Source organism: Prinia subflava, chromosome 1, assembly GCF_021018805.1.
Source record: "Prinia subflava isolate CZ2003 ecotype Zambia chromosome 1, Cam_Psub_1.2, whole genome shotgun sequence".
NCBI classification, from domain to species: Eukaryota; Metazoa; Chordata; class Aves; order Passeriformes; family Cisticolidae; genus Prinia; species Prinia subflava.
In genome coordinates this window covers 140,991,526-141,017,076 of record NC_086247.1, presented here as the reverse complement: position 1 = coordinate 141,017,076, position 25,551 = coordinate 140,991,526, and the positions used below count along the sequence as shown (strand labels likewise).

The 25,551-nt window shown below is 38.6% G+C and overlaps 1 protein-coding gene across 2 annotated transcripts in view; it reads right to left on the bottom strand.

Moving 5' to 3' along the window:
• Positions 1–1,377: 1,377 nt before the first annotated feature.
• CCNY (cyclin Y) overlaps positions 1,378–25,551 on the bottom strand; it is a 119,776-nt gene continuing 95,602 nt past the window's right edge. For both annotated transcript variants that reach the window (XM_063415197.1, XM_063415203.1), the window contains 5 exons: positions 24,616–24,673; positions 24,394–24,513; positions 13,336–13,502; positions 9,891–10,053; positions 1,378–4,082 (listed from right to left, as the gene is read on the bottom strand). In XM_063415197.1, coding sequence (XP_063271267.1) covers positions 3,966–4,082; positions 9,891–10,053; positions 13,336–13,502; positions 24,394–24,513; positions 24,616–24,673 — 625 coding nt within the window. In that variant the 3' untranslated portion in view covers positions 1,378–3,965. The remainder of the gene's footprint in view (positions 4,083–9,890; positions 10,054–13,335; positions 13,503–24,393; positions 24,514–24,615; positions 24,674–25,551) is intronic.

Genomic DNA, 25,551 nt, shown 5'->3' with positions numbered 1-25,551 from the left:
GTTGGCAGGAAGATAAAAACAGCAGAAAGACACTTACCCAAAGGCACTTTGGGTGCAGACACATTTCCACACACACCCAGGTGCACTCACACAGGTATGTTTGTGTTTATAGTCGAGCTGATTTCTCAGAACCCATTAGAGACACTAAGTGGGAACTTCACTGCACAGTAGGCAAATGTTGTCAACAACTGCCAATTTAAGTAAAAAAAAAAAGTTCTGATTACAGAAAAAATGTGTTTTACACAGACGTGGGGAAAGTGCTAAAAGCCAGGCTGAGTGGATTCCACACGAAGACCAAGAAGAAGCAGAGAGCAACACGAGTCTGCAGTGGATGTGCAGCACTTCAGTTGGGAGTTTAAACGTATCACTGGGAAATGAAATGCTCATTACCAACTAAGGATGACTGTAAATCATTTGTTTCTTCAGGTGTTAAGATTCTGGGGTTTTTTCTGCTCTTTCAGTTCCTCTATCCCCTCCCACATACTGCTATTTTTATATATAGCCAACACTACCAGATGTCATTTTGTCATCTGCCACCATTACACCATTGCCCTGTTCTGATGAGGATTTTGTTACTTCTAATCTTTATACTACAGCTAGGGTTTCTGGCATTAGGGGAGCTGGAGAGAAAGGTGTTAAAACACAAAGTCTTAGTTCAGACTCCATAAATGTGAACAGCGATTATGCAATATATGCTAATTTCTCTAAGAAAAATCCCCAAATCCTTAACAAAACCAAACCATTACCCTGCTACAGGATAGGATTTAGTATATTTTTAGCAATAGAAAATATGTATCATTTCAAGAGCTGACTGGGTTTGAGGAAGGTGGGAAAAGGTGATTTGACCATTTTGTTTTTGCACTTTATCCCATGACTCCAGTGCTCTCAGTCCCACATGACAGTGTCTGTCAGAATGATGTATGTCACTGACAAACAATGAAATACAAACAGCAAATCAAATATAAAGAGGTCTGCAGGTGGAAAGAGGAATTACGGAAACAACTCTGGGCTGCATAGGGATGAAATGATTAAACCCTTACAAGATGCCTTTTTCAAATATTGATCCAATTATTAACACATAAAAGTCCAAACAGGTGGCCCACTGGCTCAACATATACAAATAATTCATTAAGACAATGATACTTGAAGGGACAGGTTTATTGTATCTCCTACACCTTTTCAGTTCTGAGCCGGTGACCAAAGCAATAATGAAAACCTTAAACCAGAAAACATTTACAGCAAAACACAATGTCTTTGTGCTGTTAATTAAAATGTTATATGGTTCTCCTCCCTTCTTACATCTCCGGTGATTCTCTAACTTTGCAATGGTATTTTCCATACAGTAATGTTGAAAAAACTACACTAAACACAACATAATCCTAAATAATGATTAATTTTTAATTACCTGGTATAGAATACCTTGCAAACAAAAGACATTTTTCAGGTTTACTGACAGGTACTGTATTTTTTGGCAATCCTGGAACAAACCAGAAGAAAAAGCAAAGAATTATTCTATAACCATGAGGGAAAGAAACATCCATCTAAATGTAGAGGATTCATATGGTAAAACTAAAGAAAAAAATCCACGCTTACAGCAGATTTTTTTTTAATTCTTAGTGCAAGAAACATAACCAAGTTAATCACAGAATCAGTACTAATTAAGAATATGGAAAATTCTCCTATACAGAGGTAGAGTCCAGTGCACAAGGCTAAAACGATATTCAATAGTCTAAACAAGACTGAGCCAGGTTTTACGGAATCCACTTTTTAAAGTATCAGACTGTATGTACATACATACAATAAATAGACTATACAATCTTTAAAGTAGTTTAATAAACTTCACAAAAATTATAGTAGATGCATTGATATCTTTACATAATCCAAAGTTCATATCTCTATCACCCAGAAATGGATAAAACCAATATTCCTGATATCAAGTTAAATGGAAAATAGTTTAGCAAAGTGTTGATAAATCAAAATATTCTTTACATATTTTAAAGCCTGAATTTATGCTTATAAAGGATGAATTTCAAATGCTCTGAAAATGTTCCTTTTGATACTATCTGTAAAGAGGTCCCAAATGCTGTAATTTGTTATAAACACTTGCCTTACATTCCACGTTCACGGGAAAAATGGACTTGGATACTCACAGTTCTGATGCATTGGCACAACAAGAAGTGATGAGAATCAGATTATTTTAAAGGCCCAAAGATCATCAGGAGTATTTATGGACAAAGCCTCCACATCTCAAACTAAACCAATCAGACTGGAAAGTGAAGAGGAAACTGCTTGGTTTGCCTGCCTCAATCCTGTGGTGCCTCCCTGCCCGGAGCATCCCCGGGCCCCCAGGCTGCTACAAGCCCATAGGGCTTAACCAAAGAACCACGGAATCCTGGTGGGTACAACAGTAGTGCACAAGCCAGGGACATCTGCTGCCATTCCCTTCAGTGACACTCACAAGGGCAGATTCCAGGGAACTGAGAGCTTTCAGCTGCATCTTTCTAAACTGTGCAAAAAAAAAAAAAATTGAGGGGAAAAAATCACCCTGTGGTGTTACGAAGCAAATATGCTTATGCTGAAAGTTATTTTGTATAAAAGGTTCTTACAATTGCCAAGGGGGCAGCAGCCACAGTAAGAGTAGAATAATTATAACAACAAAGGAGTTTAATAATCTGAGTTGGAAATTATATTCACAGTTCAGTTACTTTTCATTTCTATAAGCACCTACACTGAAAAACATGAGGGTTTGTATTTTAGTTTCCAAATCAAATTTCCTTGTGACAGATACCTTGTTAAGATTTCCATTCTGCTCTTCTACAGGCCTTCTCGTTGGAATTTTTTTTTATTATTTTTTATTTTATACAAACAGACTCACTTTGATTTAAAGTAAACATATAAAAATTGAGAATATTGCTTGCAACAATGGACTTGGAGGTGAAGGAATGAGCTTGTCAAGCTATTAAAAAAAAAAAATCTCCTTCAAAATGGATGAATTCTGCTAAACTTCTAATGCTATGAAAATCTGCAAAAAGGATCACAAGATCTGTTGCAAATTTCAGAGATTTGGCCCAAGTCTTATCATCATCATCTCAAGACTTTAACAACTGTATCTTTATATTATGGAAAAATAAACGATTCCAAGGACTCAGGAAGGCACACGCACCCAAGTATACTATAAATAAAACACATCGTGAAATTACGAAGATCTTCTGATCCCTGTACACACTTTTGGTTCAGCACTATGGTCAAGTTCTCTCTTTCAAAATACAATAAAAGGCATACAAGAAATGTAACATATGCATAATAATTAAGAAGAATAATGCTAATAAGACAGGTTACAGAGAAAAGTGCAGTGAAAAAACCCAACGCTATTTATTCAGGGGCTTGTGCTACTGTAAATACAGACTTTGTATTTCCTGCTGTGCAAGGGGAAGAATTTATCCTGGGAAGCAGCAATGAGGAATGCAAAAAAAACCAACAACGACAACAACAACAAAAGATATTAAGAAAAACCTTTAGGATGGAACTCTCCCAATGTCATTCCTCTAGTGCACAGTCATCTGATAACATGTTTTTTTTTTCATGCTGCCATTTCCCTTCATGAGTACAGTGTATCAGAAAATGGCACAGTTCTTAGATATTTTTCTGCCTCTACTTCATTTTTTTATTTCTTCTTCCAAGCACCTGATTTGCTGTTTCCTCATAAAAGTGTAAAGCTGTTAGTGGAAGTGAGAAAATAATTGTTGTCGATCTTCTCTCCCGATGACCAATTTCTCCATTTCTCCTTCTGTTAGGTATTTCACTCGTGTGCTACACAATGGGGAGGCACTGTAAAGGCAGCTTGACAGATTTAAAAATAAAAAAATCAAAAGTCTGTTTTTTCTTTATCCCCCCGCCCCCAGCCCACTCTGAAAAAAATGGATGGATGAAACAGTACGTCTGTAGGAATATTCCAGTCTCCTCTGTTAGGAGATAATTGCAGGGGACCATCTAACCACAGTCAGATTGTCAGCACTGACCGACCGCTTCTTGGCAGCTTTCCTGAAGTCCTTGTATTTGTCTTCACATAGGCGAGAAATGGCCTGCAAGAGAAAAGATGAAAAAACCCTCAACTGCATTGCCCACAGCGGTACAAATAAAGCAAGACTAAATGCAGATTTCTGCATACAGCTGAAATTACAAAAGTCACTTCATTAGCAAAACATATGAAGACATTCTCCTGAAATCCTAGTTTTCATTTCATTAGTCTTGGAAGGAAGGCTTGCACTGCCCCACATGGCAGCTTCAGAAGGACTCAGCACACCCCATACCCCCCTTTCTTTGCAGGTGAATCATCATAAACCTCACTGAGGGAGCTTATGCTGACAATGCTTATCCATTTCTACAAGGTAACTGATGTATCATCCTTCACAGATAAAAAATTGTGGAAAATTTAATGAAACAACTATAGAAACTGTAAGTGTATTTGGAGAATTTAAAAATCGGGTGGCTCTTAAATTTTTTATTTCCTAAAAGTCTTGTAGTAGTAATTACATTTTTCTCTGTTGAGAAATGGTCTTGCAGAATGCTCACCCTGCTTTGCCTCCTGAGCTGATGCTAACTTACCTTTCAGCAGATGATCATTTCTATGTGACCAGGCCATCTTATTTAGTGCCAGAGGGAAATGAAACTCATACTCAGAATAATTTAATTCATGTTATAAATACCAGGTCAATTTTAAACCTTTTGAAGAGAGAGACAAATACTACTCAAGTGTAAACTCCTTTTATGCTACACTGGAGTTAATGCTTGATGCTTCTTCTACTGTTTTTAGCAAAGTTTAAAAATAGTATTTATTATGGACCTCACATGCATGAATTTTCTGTTCCCTAAAATAGGCTGTCTATTAGAGTTCATGTGGCTGGGACAGGCTGTGGCTGGCATCAGTAGAGAAGTTAACTCTGGCAATCAAACTGCAGAACTGCAGAGAAAGCTCTCTACAAGGAGTACTCAAGGTCAGAGTCAAAAATACGGCAAACTACAGCAGCATTTTTTATTTGCTCAGGAATGCTTTCAAGTTGTGCCTTAAGTTAAGATGTTTAATGAAGAGTACTGTACAAACAAACCCAGTAGAAGTGTTTGATTATAACACAAGGCATTACAAATAATTAAACATCCGGACTCCACGGATCATCATTTTCTCTCTTGATCTTTATAGCACAGCAAGTTGTAGCAGTGAAGAGTCCTTTAATTTGAATAGTCTGCAAAGACCAGAGGCAGGTATGGCAGAAGCACACAGCTCATACATTTGAGAGCAAGATCACCTAATGCTCTGGTCAAGCCAGCTATAAAACATCATTAAATTAGAAAACAAAATAAGATGAAACAAATCCAAACCCCAAAACAACATAAAACCTCCCACCAACAGAGAACAGTTGCTACTTTTCAGTTGTAAACTGCATATTTTTGTTAACACTACTCTTAAACACAGTTTTCCTTCATGGTGCACATGAAGAGAACAGAATAAAATAGCACAAGTAAGTATTCTTACTACTTTTTAGACCATAACTTCATTCAAGTAAAACTGCTTAATAAAATTTTATTTAATTTAACCAGGAACTTGATGGACTAAGAGAGTTTACGCAATTCAATCAGATTTAAAATTCAATAGGTTAAAAATGTTTATCCATGAAATCATGTGCCAAGGCATGGCATGACAAAGGGCTGTACTGAGGTGGAGCTCAGCTTCCTTCAGCTGCCAAATCAGGCTATTACCTTAGGCATCAAACAGTCAGAGAGGGTAATCACTTCAAAAATGCCTGTGTAACACAGGAAAATTTCTGTTCTGGCACTTGGTCAGACAAAATGAAATGTTGCTTGGAAGTGGCACTTAATATTTGGCATCTCTAGGCTATGCTGATGAATCATATGGATAAGAAACACACTGCCATTTAAAGCAGCTCTGCATCTGAAGATGCCTCTTCATTTACAAGTAAGTTATAAAATCGACATTTGGAGCGTACTTGGCAAGGTAGTTAGCTGACTTTAGTATAACATATGGGGAAACAAGACAAAAGCAGAAAATTGTAAATATTTATTATTGTCCTTCAGTTAAAATAAATCAAAATAGCTATAACCACTATAATCACCTTTCTATCATCTCATAATTCTGTTGCTTTTATTGCTAGAAAAAGAAACCAATTTTTGACAGTTGCAAGGGACCATTTCTCATGTCAAATCAAAACATTCTTAAAAACCAGCAACACTAATCCATCATGTGAAATTTTGTTGGACTTGGCTGTAATGTATATATCCAGTAGAATGCATGCATATATATATTGTAACACTATATCCATGCATACAGAACTCAAGTCAGTTCCTCTGCTGAGTTAGATCACTCTTCTAGTGATTAAATCACTGGAATAGAAGACAAGTAAGGAGAAATAAGGCAGGAAAATGGCAGCAGTAGTAGTAGTAGTCATAGTAGAAGCAGCAGTACAAATTTTGGCTGCATGCATGTCTGTGCAGAGCAGGAAAGCAGCATGGCTGGTTATGGGCTCACTACCAGGAATGCACAAAGACACAGACAGTGAGTGCTGAGTGCTGCACACCCTCCAAAAACTCACAAACCACAGGAAACTTAGCAGGAACAAACAGCAGGTGGTTATCCTTAATTTATAAAGCATGAAAAAAAGCACAATTGGTTACTCCTAAAAACTAAAAAGGTGAGTTTTGCTTTGTTTTGCTCTTCCTTTTCTTCCTGGCTTTGAGGGTTATGAACACACAAAACACACAGAACTGCAATCAAGTCACTGTGACACTGGAAAGCTGAAGAGATATAAAGACACCTCTCTCCTTGTAACTCACATATTTTTCTCCTGGTTTTGTCTGTTGGATCTAGGGGACTGTATCTCTTTAGGGTCAAGAAAACAGCACAAATTTCAAAGGGTTTGAACTATGTGCTCCAGTACCATCCTAACAAGAAAGATCTCATAACATATAGTCAGTTAAATTGGGAGTACACTGATGAATACTCTTAGAAAATCTAACCTTGAATCAAGCACAGTGCTAAGATCACAAGCAGCAATAGGATAGAAAAGTTTTGTCTATTCAACCCAAAAAGGAGAATCTGACTCATATTTAGCTCAGTACATGGCAGAAAAACCAGGTGCAAGAGTAGGACATTACAAATAGTGGATTAAGGCTGGACACCCAACAACCTTCTTGGCAGAAAAGATTCTCCCATATTAGAAAACAGTTCTCAGGAAAAGCAAAGGAAGTCTTGATATCTGACATAATTAAAAGGAAGAACAAAACACACTATAACATATGCTGTTTGGAACAAATACCATTGGCAGGTGGACAGACTGGATGATCTAATGGAAGTTTATTTGCCATTTTTAATTTGCCTGATTCCATAAAACAGGAGAAAAAAACAAGAGGGGTCATAAAAATGGTTTCTGGCTACTAGATGGACTGGTAAAACAAATCCAGGACACTTCAGTCCACAGATAATTGAAAGGTAAAACAACAAAAAATACTTTCATTTTGTCTTTTAAAAGAGAACACTTCTTTTTAAGTGTCAATTGTAAGAACATTAAATAAGAGGAAACATCCACTGCAGATGCTGGAGAAAGTGATGTAACTTTTAACAAGCACTGCAGTCTCTCGTAACACCTCTAAGCTAACAGATCTTGCCCAGCATTTCCTTTTGATGTGGAACATTTCTTGCCAGTCTTGTCCTTGGTTTTTTTACGGTGTTTTTTGTTCATCATCATGGTTATGTCAACTACATGATGCTTGCAGAAATCGCGATGCAGATTCTGCCATGTCAGATCTAATGCTTCTGCTTTAGATACAAAAAAATAGCTTTAAAGTGCTAAAGCAGCAAAAATATAATATAGCAATTTCTCTGTGTAACACCTTTTGTGATCTCAAATGCCAGTAAGTTGCTTTAATCTTAGGACTGAGCAAGGTCTTTTTAGTTTATCACACAAGGCAAATCCTTCCACTGCATGAATACATTTGCTGTGAGGCTGTTGTCTTTCATCCCAGACTGCAGCTTTTCTCTCGGTATCAAAAATATCACAGCCTGTGTGGTACTACATCTACTCCACCTGACAATCCAGGCAACTGTTTTAAAACAGAGAACTCTGGTCTGAACAGCACACGAGAGACTACAGAAGTGCTGCAAATGCATTTTGATGACTCTTGGCAAGCTAAATGCTTAACTGTGCTCAGGGAACTGGGCTATAAATTATGCTGTCAAGTAGTTTCAAGGGCACACTAATGACAACCACGTACTGCCAGGGAACAAGGCAGTTCCCTTCCTTCTGGCCACAGAACACAGAGGCAAGGAGGTGGCAGACCAAGCTGGTTTCACAGCAGATACTCTTCCTCTGCCCTGAAGACATCCTCTGGTTAGCAGGGTTATTTACAGCCAACTTCTGCTGGCAGCTCAAAGCATGCCCAATGCGGAAATTTTTAATAATACACATTTATTGAAAAAATATTCCATTAGTTCTTTTTACATGTGCCTTTTCTTTAGCTTGTACAGAAGAATTACCATTATTCCCTGGCTATTAACAGTCATTTCCAATTTTTCTTTTCTTGTAAGGTTTTAGGAGCTATCATGATTATATTCATTTGTAACCTGCTGTTATACATTGTATGTGATATAGACTGACAGTTTTAAGAAACTGTGGACTAAATCAAAAAGTAATTAACTTATATTTGATATATGTAATAGCACTTACTATCAAGACACTCATAACTCAATAAGGCATCTCTTTTTAAGTATGTTTATATTCCAAATGATTTTTTTAATATTCTCTTTGATAGAAACAAAATCTGATACAAATTTAGATCCCACTCCATACAGAGAATGACATTCTTATTGAGGCTACCTGTGAAATTTAGGAAGACTATTTAGAAAGAATGGGAAATACAACTTCAGTGAAATTTGCTTTGATTCTTTCTCCACCACTTTTAGCTCCCATTAGAGTCACAAACAAGTCAATTAACCTTCCCACGCAGCATTTCCCCCCCACAAAAACGTGCACAGAACTGCCTGTCTGTTCTACAGGAGCACTGGGAATCTCAGAACATGCAAAGCTCAGTCTAACCCACAGGCAAACAACCTCCAGTGCAAAGATGTTATGTAATTAAAGATGTGTGCTGTTAAAAACAGTCAGCATCTAATGAAAATTTTCAAAATTAGTAACAAAATGCACATCCAGTGCAATAATGCCCATATCTGAAAAACATATCCCAAAAATAGGAAAAATGTGTTGCAGTCTTGCAAAGGGCCCACAATTAGCTGATAATTTAAATTCCTCCTATGTCTGTGGTATTCACAGGTCCAGACCATCCAACAGTGCTTCTAGCATATGGTATACCCACATTTCATAAGCATTCATGACTTATTCACTGAAGGCATGTGCTCTTTTTTTTTCCCTTTACTGAGAAAAACACTAAGGGAGATAACAAATTTGGATCCACATGAACCTGAGCACTTGTGGAAGAAAAACATGGAATAGCTATTTTCAGCAACACTTGTTAATATTCTGTCATTTAAGGTGGATAATCAGTTTTAAGCAACCAAACAAATGAACACTAGACTGTGAAAACAACAATTATAAAACTTGTGGGTACTTTCACAAGGCCAATATAGACAACTGCAACTGAAAAGAAATGGAAAGCAAGGTAAGGTATGAAGCAAACAGGGTAAAAAAGCTGTCCCCACAGCCACAAATACTCAAAGCATAAACAAAACCATTATGAAAATCAGGCTCGTGATATTACAATATCTCATCCAAGTATCTGGAAAGAGATGGGAGAAGAGAGAAACAGCACAGAAATTCCCAATCCCTCTATATATTTAACACTGAGCAATCTAAAAGGAGTCTTACCTCAAGTTTATATGCCCTGTCCCTGCTGAGGGGCTCCAAGGGAAAACTCAGATTATTCGCTTCTGCCAGGGAACGCAAATCAAAATAATACTTGGCATAAACACTGGAGGGAACATTAATATTGAACTGTAACAGCTCAAGAAACTGGCGTTCTAGTTCATTCCTGGGGAAAGAAGATAAACATGGAAACATATTTCAGACTGTGCATTCTGAATGTAATTTAACTTTAAATTGCAAATGGTATAAACCAAGTTCATTTTTCATTCTTGCCTGATGCAATTACCCCAGCCTAAGGTATGACCTTCTCTACCAATCTCTATCAGTGTACTCACACCAATGAGGAAAATGAGAGATGCTGACCTTGCAGCTGCTACTGCAATGCCAATCAAATTCAGACACAGTTTTGCTAGTGAAAGGGCACCTTTATCAGTTTAGCTAACACAATTTTGGAAAAAAAACCTAGCAGGGAAAAAAAATTTCTCGTAGTTTCTGCTTTACCTCCACTAGGTGGGTCTGCACACACAGCTATGCCACAACAACACACACCCCCCGCCCAAAATTGGTCAGGCTTCTCTCATAAACGCTGCAAATTACTCTAACACATAAATTACTGAAGAATTTATTTATTCCCTGCAGCTCTTCATAATCAATCATTTAGTATTAGTCATGGGAAACATGAATTTTTCATCATACTCTCTTTATGAACAGAATAAAGCAATTTTTCCTTTAGACATGCAACCAAAATTCACTGCAGTGATCATGTGTTTTCCAGCACCTAAACCAAACATTTGAGCTCCTATTTGAGCTCTGTTCCCACCCTGTAAAACTTTGTATACAAATACATTATTACCTATACCCATACATTAAAAACTACATTGAGAAATAAGCCAACTAACAAAATTAAGGACTGGAAATATTCATAAATTGCACAGTAATTGGATATCCTACTTATGTCCCTACTTATGCAGGGACATACAATACATTCAAAACAGTGATTTCTATGAAAAATAAAAAAATAAATGGGTAGTGAAAGCTATCAATGTTTGCTGAAGAACCCAGTGACTGCATTGCTGTGCTGCCCATGGGCACTGACTGATGATTTCATTGTCTTTAAGATACATTTTGACTGCTGTGCAAGTATGCAAGGAATATGAAATAGAAGTTGCACAGTTGGCAATAGAAGAGGAAGGATCTGAAGATAAAAAGTACTGGTACAGTAGTTTTTCAACAATGAATTATTTTTCTCCTCACTCTTTACCTTTATATAATTTTTACATAATAATCATTGTCCTTCCCTATCCTCACTCTCTGTGCCAAAATTCTATGTTTACATAATGATAAATACTAATTAACACTAAAAGCCTAACTAAAAGTTAGATATAGAGTCTACGGAGTCTTTGAATTCACATTGTTGAAGATCCCAACTTAAAATTCAAGTAAAAAAGTTACACCTTAAGATGCCTACAAATAGAAACAAAATATTACCTTTACATATCCTTTTACACTGCCAAGATGGTACATTCTGCAAGCTAAGCCTAAAGTTCTATGTTAACTGATTATACAAAGGCTATTTAGTGACAGAAGACATTGGCTGTAGCCCTTCTGAAGAGCACCCTCAAAAATCTCAAATGCACAGCCTCAGATTCTTATTATCCCTTACCTTCAAGATCTTGAAGTTGGATCAGTAGATCAGCTACAGATCAGAAAGGACAAAAACATGCAAGTACATCTTACTGAACTCACGTAATATAACTAAGCACCATGCCCCTTTTACCCCATACACCTCCCTCAGACTGCTTTAGCATGTGCTTTCCTGGGCCACTCCTCAGAAATTCAGTGTAATGCCACATACATGACTACAGGTACCCACTGCACTTCAGTTCCTCTCAAGTTCTCTGCTCGCATTTAGGCACAGTTCACTGCACTGGTGCTGACTTAAAAAACCCTGAAAGGTCTGCTTGATGTTTTGCAAGATACACTTATGCTGAACAATTCACACAAACTGAAGATTTTGACCTAGAGCTCTTTTTCTGCCTTACTAATACAATGAAAGGCCCTGTCTTGCTTAGAGCCAGACACTTCAAAATCATCCTAACTGTACTGTCCCAGCTAACTAAAAAATAAGAAAGAAAAAAAATCTGCCACAATGCAGATAGGAGGAAAACAAAATTTGGAAACCTGACAGCAGGAATAGAAGCACCAGAATCTTTGCTGGGGGATTCACATGGTGCCCTAAACACAAAGCCCAGGAACCAGATCACCAAGTACATATAGAGAGCTCAGGCTTCCCACAGGCTTCTGGGTTTGACCTCTGTGAGAACCCTAAAATCTTTTAAGGAAGGGGTAAGAAGCTAAAAACCTTGAGGACAAGGAGTCATCACAGTTTGGCTTAGGGAATGTGCAGTGCAGAAAAGGGCTGATGTTAGCACAGGTCTGCCATGTGAATATTGGTGTTATATAGCTCAAGTGCAGCTTCTAACAGGAGCACCATCATGTGTTTGTCAGAAACAAGAACCTCCCTTTTGTTTCCTTTCACACCACCTTCAAGGAAAGAGAATTAGCAATTTCAAACCTCACATGTAGAAACATTCTTGATTAATACTGTCATATGGCACAGTCAAACCTGTGACTGCTTCAAGCTGTTCAGCACTTCAGCTCATGTCCCAGCTTCAGGAACACCTTAAAAGCACCCAGATTTGCCTTGGAGGAGAAGTCAATGGAGGGAGACCCTCACTGCTACTGAATACTCAAAAAGCATGAGAAAAGGATCAAGGGGAAAAGTAACTTTGCAAAATCACTTAGATTCCACACAATCAGTTAAGGAAGCATTAGGAAATTATTCTGCATGGAATAATATTGCACACAGAAAAGTGAAGGGCCTGATTTTGGTTCTTGTCCATCTTATCTCCCTCTTTCATTTTGGAAACCTCATTCTGTCTGGATTTTTAACATCTTGAAAACTAATTCAGCAGGATACCAGGGGAAAAACGTCAAACCCCAAAAGCATTCATTTTAAATAATGGCAATAAATACCTAGGTGATCATCTATGGGTCATAAAGATAACTTCCTTTCCTGCATTACATGTCCATCTACATCTGCATGGAGAATTAGCATGACAGTAAATGATGCTGAAGTGAATACATGCAGGCTCACTGGATTTGGGATTTTTATCAAACAATACATTTAAGTATTCTGTAGATTTGATTTCATTATTGTGCATGAATATCATCCAGCCATAAAATACACTTCAACCAGAAAACAAAAATAATTCATGTCTTCTATACAAGCAGCTGTCAAGCTGACCTCATGCCATGTATCAGCATTCACCACGTTTAGATACAACACAAATATACAAACCTCAGATAATTTATGAAAGAACTTCCCGTCACCCTCACAGACACACATCTTGGCATTCATTGACAAAGAGAAACAAACTGCACTCACATGTCTTCGACAGTGATATCCTTCAGGATCTGGCAGTAATCCACGTTCCACACGGCCTGGTCGTCCCAAACTTTAGATGCCAGCAGAATTGCCCCCAGTACTATTCGCTTCCAGTTTGCTGGACAAATATCTATCTCTGCATAAGTTAAGAGTCTTTCAAGATATACCTGTGGAAACGCATCAAAATGAAGACTTGATTGATTTTGCTGTGATGTAGAAATGAAAAAGAAAACTATTCTTGTTCTAGCAATTGTAAAACAATAATCTGCTTTCAAGATTATTTTATTATAAAAGTTGTAGTTTCAAATACACGTTAATGCTAGGCTCAAAACTGATGTGATAAATCCACTTCAGTTGGCCTTTGCCTTCTGATCCTATTGCCCATTTCAAGAGGTCAGACTCCTAAATACACCATTTCTTCTTTAGCTGTGATTTCCCCCTGCCTGCCATCCTAAAGCTGAAGAAAACCTTAACATTATCTTATAATACTGTAAAGAAAAATATCAATTGTTAAAAAATTTGTTCTCCTTCTTAAGGAAGGCACACAGTTATTTAAGCACAAAATTCCAAATTATGTGTCAAGCCCATTATTGAAGGTGGAAGTTTGACTTTTTACTTAGCAGACCATTCTGAAAAGACTCTGATGTACAAAATCTGGTATTGTGAGACTGCAAAGCTCAGTAAGAAGGTGGCACACGGATCTCTCTGGCATCTGCACTACCTGGGGGCTCTGTGCAAAACACTGTTTTTTGCTTTCCAGACAGCCTGTGTAAACAAGCTCCTTACACTCTACATTGCACAAGGCAATCTGTCAACTTTGCAAGCAAAACTGCTCCTCAGATAGTGAAAATACAGCATTCTCTGGAGTCAGCCCTGGGAAGCAAAAACTTCTTTAAGGCAATATACTAACACTGGGAGGTCCATAAGCAGAGAGCATATGGAAGATGTAATATTATGCCACTCAAATTAGCAGATGAACTTAATTTGCTTCACATCAGTGCAGAATTTGACTCTCTACTGTTAATGCAAACCGTTTAAATCTCAACTTTTCATATCCAGTTTTGGAAGATTTAGAATGAATACTCCACATTTTTAGATATATAAAGCATATAAAAATCAGAAAATGTATCCTTTCTTATGTACAACTCTAACTTAGAAAGACAGAGAAAAGAAAAACAACTAAGTATTTTGTGGAGGCTGAAATTCAAAGGCACTTAGAGAAGAAACATAAATAGGTAAGAATTATATTGCAAGGAAAAACACAGAATCATGGCATAGTTTGGAAGAACCTTTAAAAGTTATCTAATTTCAACCCTCCTGTCATGGGCAGGAAAATCTTCCACTAGACAGATTGCTCAGAGTGCCATCCAACCTGGCCTTGAACACTTCCAGGGTTGGGGCATCCACTTCTCTGGGCAACCTGTTCCAGTGTCTCACCACCTTCACAGTAAAGAATTCTTCCTAACATGTAATCTAACCTCTTTCAGGTTAAAGCCATTTATAGCCCTTGTCCTATCACTAAAAACCCTCATAAAATGTTCCTCTCCAGCTTTCCTGTAAGCCTTCTTTAAGTACTGGAAGGCTGCTGCAAGGCATCCCCAGAGCCTTCTCCAGGGTGAACAGCCCCAACTCTCTCAGCCTTTCATGGGAGAGGTGCTCCAGCCCTCTGATCAGCTTCACCACCCTCCTCTGGACTTGCTCCAGCTGATCCACGGCCTTCTTATGGTGGAGACCCCAAAGCTGGATGCAGCACTCAGGTGAACAGAGCAGAGGGACAGACTCATTTCACCTGCTGCCCACGGTGCTTTGGATGCAGCCCAGGACACGTTTGGCTTTCTGGGCTGTGAGTGCACACTGCCAGGCCATGTCCAGCTCCTCCCCAGCCAACACCTCCAAGTTCTCCTTGGCAGGGCTGCTCTCCAGCCATGCTCTGTTTCAGCTGCATTTTGTGCTTGGCATTGCCCTGATCCATGTGCAGGACCTTTCAGCTGGCCTTGCTGAACCTCATGAGCATTGCACAGGCAGCCTCTCGAGCCTGTCAAGGTCCATCTGCATGGCAGATGAAATTACACCTCAGTAAAAAGGCAGCATAAACTTGCCACTATTTTCCTATCACCATGTACTTGAGAAATCAGAATTAAAAATTAAATAGGAGTTTGATAAGACTCTATTCCTACACTTACTTTATTAACATATCAATGCATCTTCCAATAGCATGTTGAGGCTTGTGAAAAATCACTCTTGCTTCCTTGGTGATAACTTGGGCTTGACTCCAGATACACTGTTCGCTGGAACAAGGCTCTTTATCACCCTTCAATAAAAGTGAGGATGATAAACAGCTCTCCATGAGAAAGGCACTTAGTGTGGCTTTCAACTCCTTTCTTGAACATGCCTTACATGAGCATTTTATTTTGTTCACTTGCTGTAGTCTCCTTTACTCAGACTTGGGTTTTAAGTATATGTTCAAGTAAGAGAAGACAGAAAAAGAACAAGACCACTTTCAGCAAGCACTTGTAAAAGTTTAATGAAGTCCTCAGCCAGTGAGAACTCACTGTAATCTAGGATTTGTGACATCATCAGTGTATCTTTGGGAGACATTAGTGTAGGTCTTCAACTTTTAATCAAGATCACCCAGCTACACACAGTCTTTCTTCCAGCTCTCCCTGTTCTCTCCCAGAGAGAATCCACTGACTGCAGATCAGGAAATTTAGGCTGGACACTAGAGCAACCTCATAAGAGCAGGATGTATAGAGCCAAGTGAGCTATCTCCAATGTAAATGTGCTGAAGTTCATTATTTCTGATAAATGGAGCAGGTCTGATTTCAGAGTATTTCAACACACAATGCCCTAGTGGGACACAGCACCAGCCCATGATATCCTATGATGTAGGATGTCCTACTCTATCCCACCAGAGCAGGACAGGTAGAGTCTGCCATGCCCTCGCTGCTGCAAGGGCTGCTTCTGGCTGCTGCCAAGATGTGCTGAATCAGGAGGGACTTTTGGAGAAGGGCCAGGTGGCTGCCAGCCTGGCTGAAGAGGAAGGCTGCTGGGGTGGTTAATCACTGCGCTACTCATCCCAAACAAACTCATGGCTGGTGGGAGAACACCACCTGCTTCTGCTAGCAAAAGCCAGTGTATTTTCCCACACACACAGGGAGGGCATGCTCCACCTCATTTTAAACAAAAAAAAACCCACTGAAAATGTTGGCCCTGTAATGGTAAACGTGAGATATGGAAATACCATTTGTATGCAATTATGTCTACACATTGAACAGTGTCTTAAACACAAGGGTCATTTTCTTAAATATGGGGTTTGTATCAGACTGGGATTTTGAGTCTACTGTGTGGTTCAGTGTATTTGTCTCTTGTAATGAATTTCACTGCCCTAATTTTCAAAACCAAAATACTTTCTACATCTTCTTCAGAACTAGCTGCTCTGAAGTAATATAATAAAGCTGAATTTTAAAAGGTTACAATAGAAAAGAATATTACAACTTGCATCCCAGAATGCTGGAATAAATTGGCTTATATGGCAAAAGACAAAAAATGCAGAAGAAACAATGTGAGAAACACTGTTTTTCTTTCTTTTTTTTAAACATAAGTCTAAGAACGATGTTGCCTCTTAATTATTTTGGCAGATGTTCCTTTATAGAACTAAAGAAATTTAGTGTCCAGAAGTTAAAATATTATTTGTCTCCACCAACTTTTAACAGCTGCATTCATGCTCAAGAAGGGAACTAAAGCTTAAAACAAATTGAAGCTGTTGCACCACTGTTCCTTTTTTCCAATTTGCTTCATCCTTTGCAGTGCCTGAAAGTAAGCTTTTGAGGCAGAACTTTTCAGTGCTTCTCTATTAGACATTCAAACCCTGAATTCCCAAAAGACTCAGATTTATGCTGCCTTGATTTAACAACTAGTTCTGTGCACCCAGCATCCAAGAGGCATCTTCATCACACTTACAATTGCTCACTTAGTTCTAGGACTGAATGTATAGGTATTTTTTACAGAATGATAACAAGACTACTTCTACAGATTAAAGTTACTGGTGTGACATGAGCAAAAACTTTCAGTGGTTTCATGAGCAAAAGCTTTCAGCCCAACAACACATCCTTCTGAATTCTTTCCAGCTTGCAAAGAACAAATATAACTCAGTGTAAGTAACAACAACACTACAATATTCAAAACTCATTTGTACCATAATTCAAATCCTAGCTGAAATGAAAATACAATTCTGATTAGGAAAATGCCAATGGACATTGGTCTGTCGATACATTTTTATTTACAAACTCAATACCTCAGAGTCTGGTACCTCCATTATTAGTCTACATTCTGCATTTGGGAATGAACCACATGATTTTACATGATGTCTGTCTGACAAGCTTTGATGGACAACAGCTGCACCTCATTGGAGACATTTCAGTAACAAAGCACACATCAAAAAGCACACTGCATAGAGTTAAGATTTCAAAGGAGCAATATTGCATTATTATTTTCCATCTCTTCCCATGGACTAACACCAAGATTTCACAATGACTGACCTTTATAATTGGACTATCAGCAAATTATTATTTAATCCTAAGTCAAACCAATTTGGTGATTTGCCTCTGTTAAAAATTCATTTGTCTGAATGAAAGAAACTTTATTTCTACTAATTAAATAAAATTACCACAACATGGGTATAGATAATCCCAAATTGGCTGGAAGTTCAATGAACTCTGGAGAGGTTCATTAGCTTAGATGTAGCACCACAGGAATGTAGTTAAATGGCTTCCAAAGCCATTTCAGGTCCAGCAGAAGTACAGAACTGATTTGTTTCAGCACGTATCTTCAGCTCTTAAATCTGCCAGACCTGAAACAACTCCATGCTGACCTAGTTTGGATGCCTCTGATCTTGACTCGCAGGACCTGGACTTGCAGTGGCATGCTAAATAGCATTAGGCCATTCATTATAACCACTAGTCCTGGGGGGCTTTTTTTATCCAAAGACAGAACAGTAACATGGCACAAACTATCAGGATCAGCAACAGCAACCAATTCCCAGCAGTGCTGCTCCAGCAGGGCCACTGCTGAGCCTGATACTAATCCCCAGGCTGGTTATTTGCAGATGGGTGAGTCCATCCTGCTTTCCCCAAGTATTTAATGGTAACTAACCACAGTATCCCGTGTTGGCCCAGTTATCTAAGATGTCAGGCTCCCCATGATCCTGGACAGCAGAGTGTTGGTTACACAACATCCCAATCAACAGAACATAAATCATTTGAAGAAAGTGAAAACCAAAGATAGCACTGAAGAGTTCAGTTTTAATTAGTGTGAAACAGCATCTCATGTTTCCCATCTCAGAGGATATTATAGCAGACTTTGGGCATTATATAATACATTCAAGTAGAAAGAAAAGTTAAAATACTGGAGAAGATTTCTTTCTCTTTTTTTCCTCTCTTCAGGAGGATATATACCAAATACAAAAGTGTCAATTTCATTTCAGTATTTCACAGTCACAAAAAACACTCATATTTTAAAAAAACTATGGGGTTCTTATAGAAGTTTTGCTTCTTTTTGTAACTTCATCTTGAAGCTGTCCAACATTAACTTTCAATACTCCACTGATACCTCTTGTTGCATTGGAGTTGCAGTCTAAGCACTAACAATACAGTAGCTCTTTTTTTTAGGTTTCCCTAAAGCAATGGAGAAGGTTTTCTGTGGAGGTTATGAAATCTTCACCTTCAGAGAAACTCAGAACTCAACTGGTCAGGCTCTGATCAGCCTGGTTGTGCTTTGAGAAAAGGTCAAACCAGACATGACCCCTAGAAGTCCCTTCCAACCAAAATTATGATGCAATTCTATTTGTGTGCAGCACTAGAATTTCTTGTGGTGCCACACTAAGAGGTCAGGAGTTGTGTGTTGCCCCCAAGGAAGCTGACTGGGAGTCTCAGCACACTCAAGCAATGGGCAATCACCAAGGAATGTCACTGACATGACTAGAATAATTCTGAATTTTGAGGCAGCAGCAAGAGCAAAGCATTATCTTCTCCCAGGTGGTTTTTATATGGCTTTATATCAAATCCTATCTCTATTTTACCAATAAAACTCTAGTGGCTTTAATTATTTCTCACTTGATTTACATTGACAGAAAGGAGACAATGGCTTTGCTATTTTAATTACTATAATTGAGAATCTACAAATTAACCTTTATTTGCAAACATCTCATTCCCTCCCTCATCAGGTAACCCAAACTCTAAATTGTAGGAGCACAGAGTAACTAACAAAGCTATTTCCATCCCAACATATTATGGAGAAATACAGAGTCATCTCTCTAATGAGAAAACTTCAGTGTGCCACAATGCCTTGAAACTGAAATGCTATCTTTATGGAAAAGATTATAATTGGTAGTGGGTCTCACACAGCCAAATCACGGCTCTAATCCAATCACTAAACTGCCATATGCTCTGTTCTAAGCAATCAGCCAGTTCCCTACCACGACTCTCCAGAAATAACCATGGTTTGCAATTGCCCAGCTGGGCATTTAAAATGTTCTACAGAGTTCTGGTGCCACCCATTTGGTGAAATCGTTTTGGGACATTGTTCTGGTCCTTGCAAATTCATCCAATTTTTATTTCTGGGACAAATGGTGAAAAGAAGTAACAAAAGTAGTCACAGAACTATGAAGAAAGGTGAACAAGTGCTAAGTACATTACAGATATTTATAGAAAGCACAAATGAAACTGAGAGAAAAGTTACACATCTCCAGATTTACCCCCTAATTTATTTTTTTAAGACACATACCTATAATCCATGTCAAATGCACTCCAACTGTTAGGCAAGATTGACCTTCCAGTCTAAAACTGGTTTCAGTACTCATTCTTTCCCCCATCAGCAGATACACACTCTTTGAATGTCCTCTTCTCTTGCCATTTAAAAAGGATTTCCTCTCAATCCCCACCTTAATTGTTCTCTTTTTATTAAGTGCATACCTCAGCAACTCTAAGGCAAGAATTAACTAAGTAGATGTGTATTAACTGATAATCACTCATGTGTTGCACGTTACACTGCAGTAAAAAGGTAACAGTCCTAAAACCAGGGACCAGAATCCCCTTATCCCATCAGTACCCAGAGCACAGGTTCCTCCTGGCCTCCTCCAGAGTGCCCTGAGCCATGTCCAGCTGCCAAGGGGCTCAGGATTTACAGCACAGGTCCAGGGACCTTTTCTCTACATCTTGGAGACCTTCCTTGATGTGGCCAAGTGCTGGCCTTTGGCACCTCCCCAGGAATGCTTGAAGACCAGGACAAAGGTGGGCACCATCAGTAGTGGATACACACAACTCTCCTCATGGGTTCCTTACACAAGCAGGACTCTATGTCTCTAGGGGCTCTGGGCACCCTCTTGTGTTTTCCTTTTAAAGAAGTATCAGATTTTTTATAGATCAACTGAAATATACTTTTTAAATAAAGTATTTAATCAGTGTTCATAAGTAAAAATATCCTTGTGAAAGGAAACCAATAAAAAGCTTTCTCCATTCCTCCAAATACACAGAAAATAAAACAAAATTCTCTGCAAATACAATAGTTTTCACACTATAGCTCAGCAGTATTCTCTCTTTACCTAGCTGCTGAAAATGTGACCAAAGAACACAGTAAGAACTCAGGAACATCTGGCTGGATTAATTAAATCCCAATTTTTCATAAGGAGAATTTATTCTTACATACTTCAAATTTCAAAATTGCTAATATCAAATCCCCTCAGTCACAGCATGAAGTAAGGTATTCCAAAAACATGCTCCTCTGAACTTCTCAGAATAACTCAGCTCATGTACTGTATGTATTTACATATCACTGTATCTGATCTGTCTACAGCATACAGACCCAGCATATTTGCAAATGCAAAATGTGTCCTCTCTCAAACCACTATGGACACAGAAGTGCCTTAAAAGAGCCTTACATTTGGCCTATTTGCAAAAAAACTCAGAATGCTGTGCCAAGGCAAAGCAAAAAACTTGGAGCATTCTGCTCTTCAGGTCTAGCTCATAGGATTGTTTTCACAGAACAAAAGAACAAAGCATAAATATTTGATTCTCCTGACATGCAAACACTGCATTGTTTTCCTGTTCGTATGGGTAACACTCCTGTTCACATTTTTATTTGCCATCCAATTAGAACATTAACACAATACAACTTCCCACCTCTGCACTGGAGGAGATGCTAAAGAGGACACAGGCATTTCTCAGTTTTAGCAAAGGTGGGAATACTCTGAGGCAAGAGAGACTTATTGAAAAAAGTCAGGTCACAGCATACAGTTATGCTATGCACTGGGATAAGAACCACTAGTCACAAGCTTTAAACTGGCAAAACAATTCTTAAAACTAATTGTATTCTTATGGTATTATTTTAAAAATAAATAATGTGAATTAGTATTTAATTGTTTCAACCTGAGATTTTAATTTTCCACCTATCAGTATGGGAAATCTCTTGGCAGCTCTGGAGGCTATGTGAAAATTAAATTTTTTGTTTAATTATAAATTGGTTTTGCTGTAATAGTGGAAGCTTTAATTGAAATATTTTAATTAAGTGCTTGAAGCCACACAATGCCAGCTTTTTGCTGTAGAATAGCTTATCTCAGAGTCTGGAGTTTCACATTTACTCAGCTCCTGTGCTGAACACTGACTGCTGTAGAACTAATGGTTACTGCTGCTTTCACCTGGTTCATGCACGTACCAAGACAAACAGTGGGTGAGTTCAACCACACACTTTGGACCACATTAATAATGTGGGCAGTAAAAAAGGGCGCTTAGAACTGTTTAAAAATCATTAGAGTGAGTGAAAGAAAGATAAAACTGTGGAGTCTTGTTCACAATGCCTGTGATGCCCACACTTCCTGCCTTCTGGCAGCCCTCCCAGGAGGAACGGGTGGCAGACAGGGCTATCAGATTGCTCTGATGGACAGCCAGACCATGGAAAACACAGCTCCAGCAGGGAACACTGATCCCTCCTGCTCCAGACACCATGTCAAAACTGAAGGCACTTGTGAGCTTCATAAACAGCAGTATCAACATTATTAAGATTTCAGGAGTGTGGGAAGGGGGAGAAGGTCGATTGCTTTTTCACAGATTAGTTTCCACGTATGAGTAGTTCAAAACCAACACAATCTGTGTCTGGGGCCCCTCCTGATGACACAAACAATAAAAGAAATGGGATCTAGAAGTAGAGAGGAGACTGAGAGCATCAACAGCAGAATTTCACACTTGTAAAACAGTATGTATAAACTCTGAAGGTTTCTGGAAAGAAGGGTCAGGCAGGTGCTGTTATCCTGACAACACAGGCAAGAACAGCAGAAAGGTAAACACTGATCACCTGCACCAAATCTATGCATAAATATCTGCATGCCTGCTCTGAGAACGAGGCTATAATACACTTTCCTTTGAGAACTAGGCTATAATACATTTTCCTTTGAGAACTAGGCTATAATACACTTTCCTTTGAGAACTAGGCTATAATACACTTTCCTTTGAGAACTAGGCTATAATACACTTTCCTGTTACCATTGTACTGGGTAAAAAAACCAGAACAAGTCACCTAAGTCTTCAGGCACTAACAACTATGGAAACTGCTTCTGCAATATAATGAATTAACTAAAAACATTTATACTTCATTGGAGATCACACCAAAAGAGTCACTTGCAAGGAAACCACACAAGGACCAGAAGAGGCAAGGAAGTAATTATATAAGACTTATGGGAAAGAACTTTCCATGTATTGCAGTAACAGAAAGGTAATGCTATTAAAACAAGAAAAGCCCCCTGTCTTTCAATAAACAGTGCCCTCACTGATCAAATAACTTAAGATTGAAAAACAGATAAATACAACAAGGTATTTGACAGTGGGTTAATTAAATTACAGAAGAACATACTGATTCACACAACATATCTTGTCTCCAGCAGAAAACACTCAGGAAAAAAAGGAAGAAGGACAAGCACTTAGTACAATTATGCAAAAGAGACAGGCAAAATGTCATTTCAGAAAACAAATATTGGCTGTGTCAAGCAACTAGGTAGAGTAGAACTACAAAATGGAAGGGTGGAGCACTGTGGGGTGTTTCTTGCCCTATTTCTCTCATATTCCTGTTCTTTACTGACTAGTACAATTCATTCTAAACGTCTGAAGAAAAGCCTGCCAACTAATCCTCGAAGCCAAGGGAAATAGATTAACAGAGGAAATGAGTAGGCCTGGGCTTCAAAATTCACCTTCTCCAATTTCCCCTTCTTCAATCTAAAATGCATAACTAAGCTGTTATGAAACCACATGTTGTAGTGGTAAAAAACCATTTTGTTATTTTAAAACCTCTGAGTAAAGAACATGGCCAAAATTGTGACTGAAAGCTGAAGAGACTTGTCAGAATTGGCAGGATATAAATTTCAAAAAAATTAAGAAATTCCCAGCTGGTGGAGATCACTTTAGCTCTTTTAATCCACATTGATATGCTGATCCATACCAGCTGAAAATTTGAACCTTCTTTTGTGTGTTGTGCTATTTTTAAGTAGCTAAGCTTCAGACTTGAGTACAATTGTTCAGTCCCATGACAAGCATAGTGAAAGTACAAGAGAGCCAACATGTCCCAGTCACTCACTGAATCCTTCACATGCCCATCAATTCTTACTGGTGCTATCAAATCACCTGCAGCTGTTCCCAAGTCTCTCCTGGGAGCTACAGTGAGACATGGCAAACCCCCTGAAAGCTGAAGCCTTTTTCCTTTTAACATCCCCTCATGTTCAGACCACCTATGCCACTTACATTTTCTGTGAGTCACCCTGGTGGCCTCTAACACTCTCACTCTGTGAAAGCAGGAGCCCAGGTTTAGTGTCACATGTTCCCAATCTCTTTTTCCTCACTTACTCTATCCACAAAAATGAACTGTGGCATCTCTTCCCATCAAGAAATTTCCTCGGTCTCCATAGTGAGAAAAAACCCCCTGGCAGCACCAGGGAATTACATCTATGAAATCATACAAACACAACTCCTGAGAACAAAACTGTGTGTGTCAGATGGCTGATGTCACCCCTCAGACACTCACCAGGGTGACAATGGCACATTCAGCAGTCAGTTGAGCAGCACTGAACAGCGTCCGGACAAAGCGGTAAATCTGTTTCTGCTCCGGGTCATGTTTGTCATAGTCTGGTGGCACTTCGGATTTCTAAGGAAGAAACACTTCCAAATAGGTGACTGAAACAAAACGAAGCAGACAGAAAAAAAAAGACAGTTCACGTGAAAGGGAAGGAGAGGCAGATGAACTTACCGAAAGGGGATGAAGGTTTTCATCAAAAATATCTAAGAGCATTCTTCCGTCTGTGTCCCTAAAAAGTATTAAAACCAAAGCACTGTCATTATCTGAACACAGCAGCACACAGCCTTCACAGACACAAGAGCACCATTAAAACTCCAACACTCCCCATGCTGGAGGGTGCTTAGAAACACTGATGAATGTGATTTTCAAATGTGATTTTCAAATAGAGGTTGGACCTACTCTGCCATAAGGCCCTTGTGTAATATGAAATTCATATTACAGAGCATGCTAAAACACTCAGCTTTCAGTGCCCAATATACAAAATTGTCGTGCTCTTTACTGTGATGCTTAAGAATTACTACTACAGACTTGGTAAAATCAGCCCAGCAGCTTACTCTCCTTTTCTCCTTCTGTTAACTTAATCATGTCCACCCCTGCAATCTCTCAACTCCTCTTCCTCCTTCATTATCAACATTGTAAACACTAATATGCAATGCTATTTTTACAGCAATCTTTTAGTTAATACAAACATACTTCACTTTTAATTTATTTGAAAAACCCTATTGTACCACTGATTTCTGAAAGCCAAAAGAAGTACATACAAAAAAAATAAGACAAAATAATATTCCTATTCATTGGTTTTATTAGATGTTTCTCTGAAACCCCTGTAGCTCAATATCAGCATGCACGTTGACACGATTTTTATTGCTGTATGTAACTTTGGCAAGGACACTAACAAACACAAAATCAAGAAGTAAACTGTACCAGAACTGGCACTTTCTGGACAGATGCACCCATGTGACTTACTTTTTACAATCCTATCTTTATTTTTAGCATCCCTGGTACTCTGATCATATAATTCTTAAGAAACAAACCACTGAATATATTTTCTTCCTTTACTCAGCAGCACATGTCTTTCAGAGCATGCAAATCACAAGTTTTACAGTG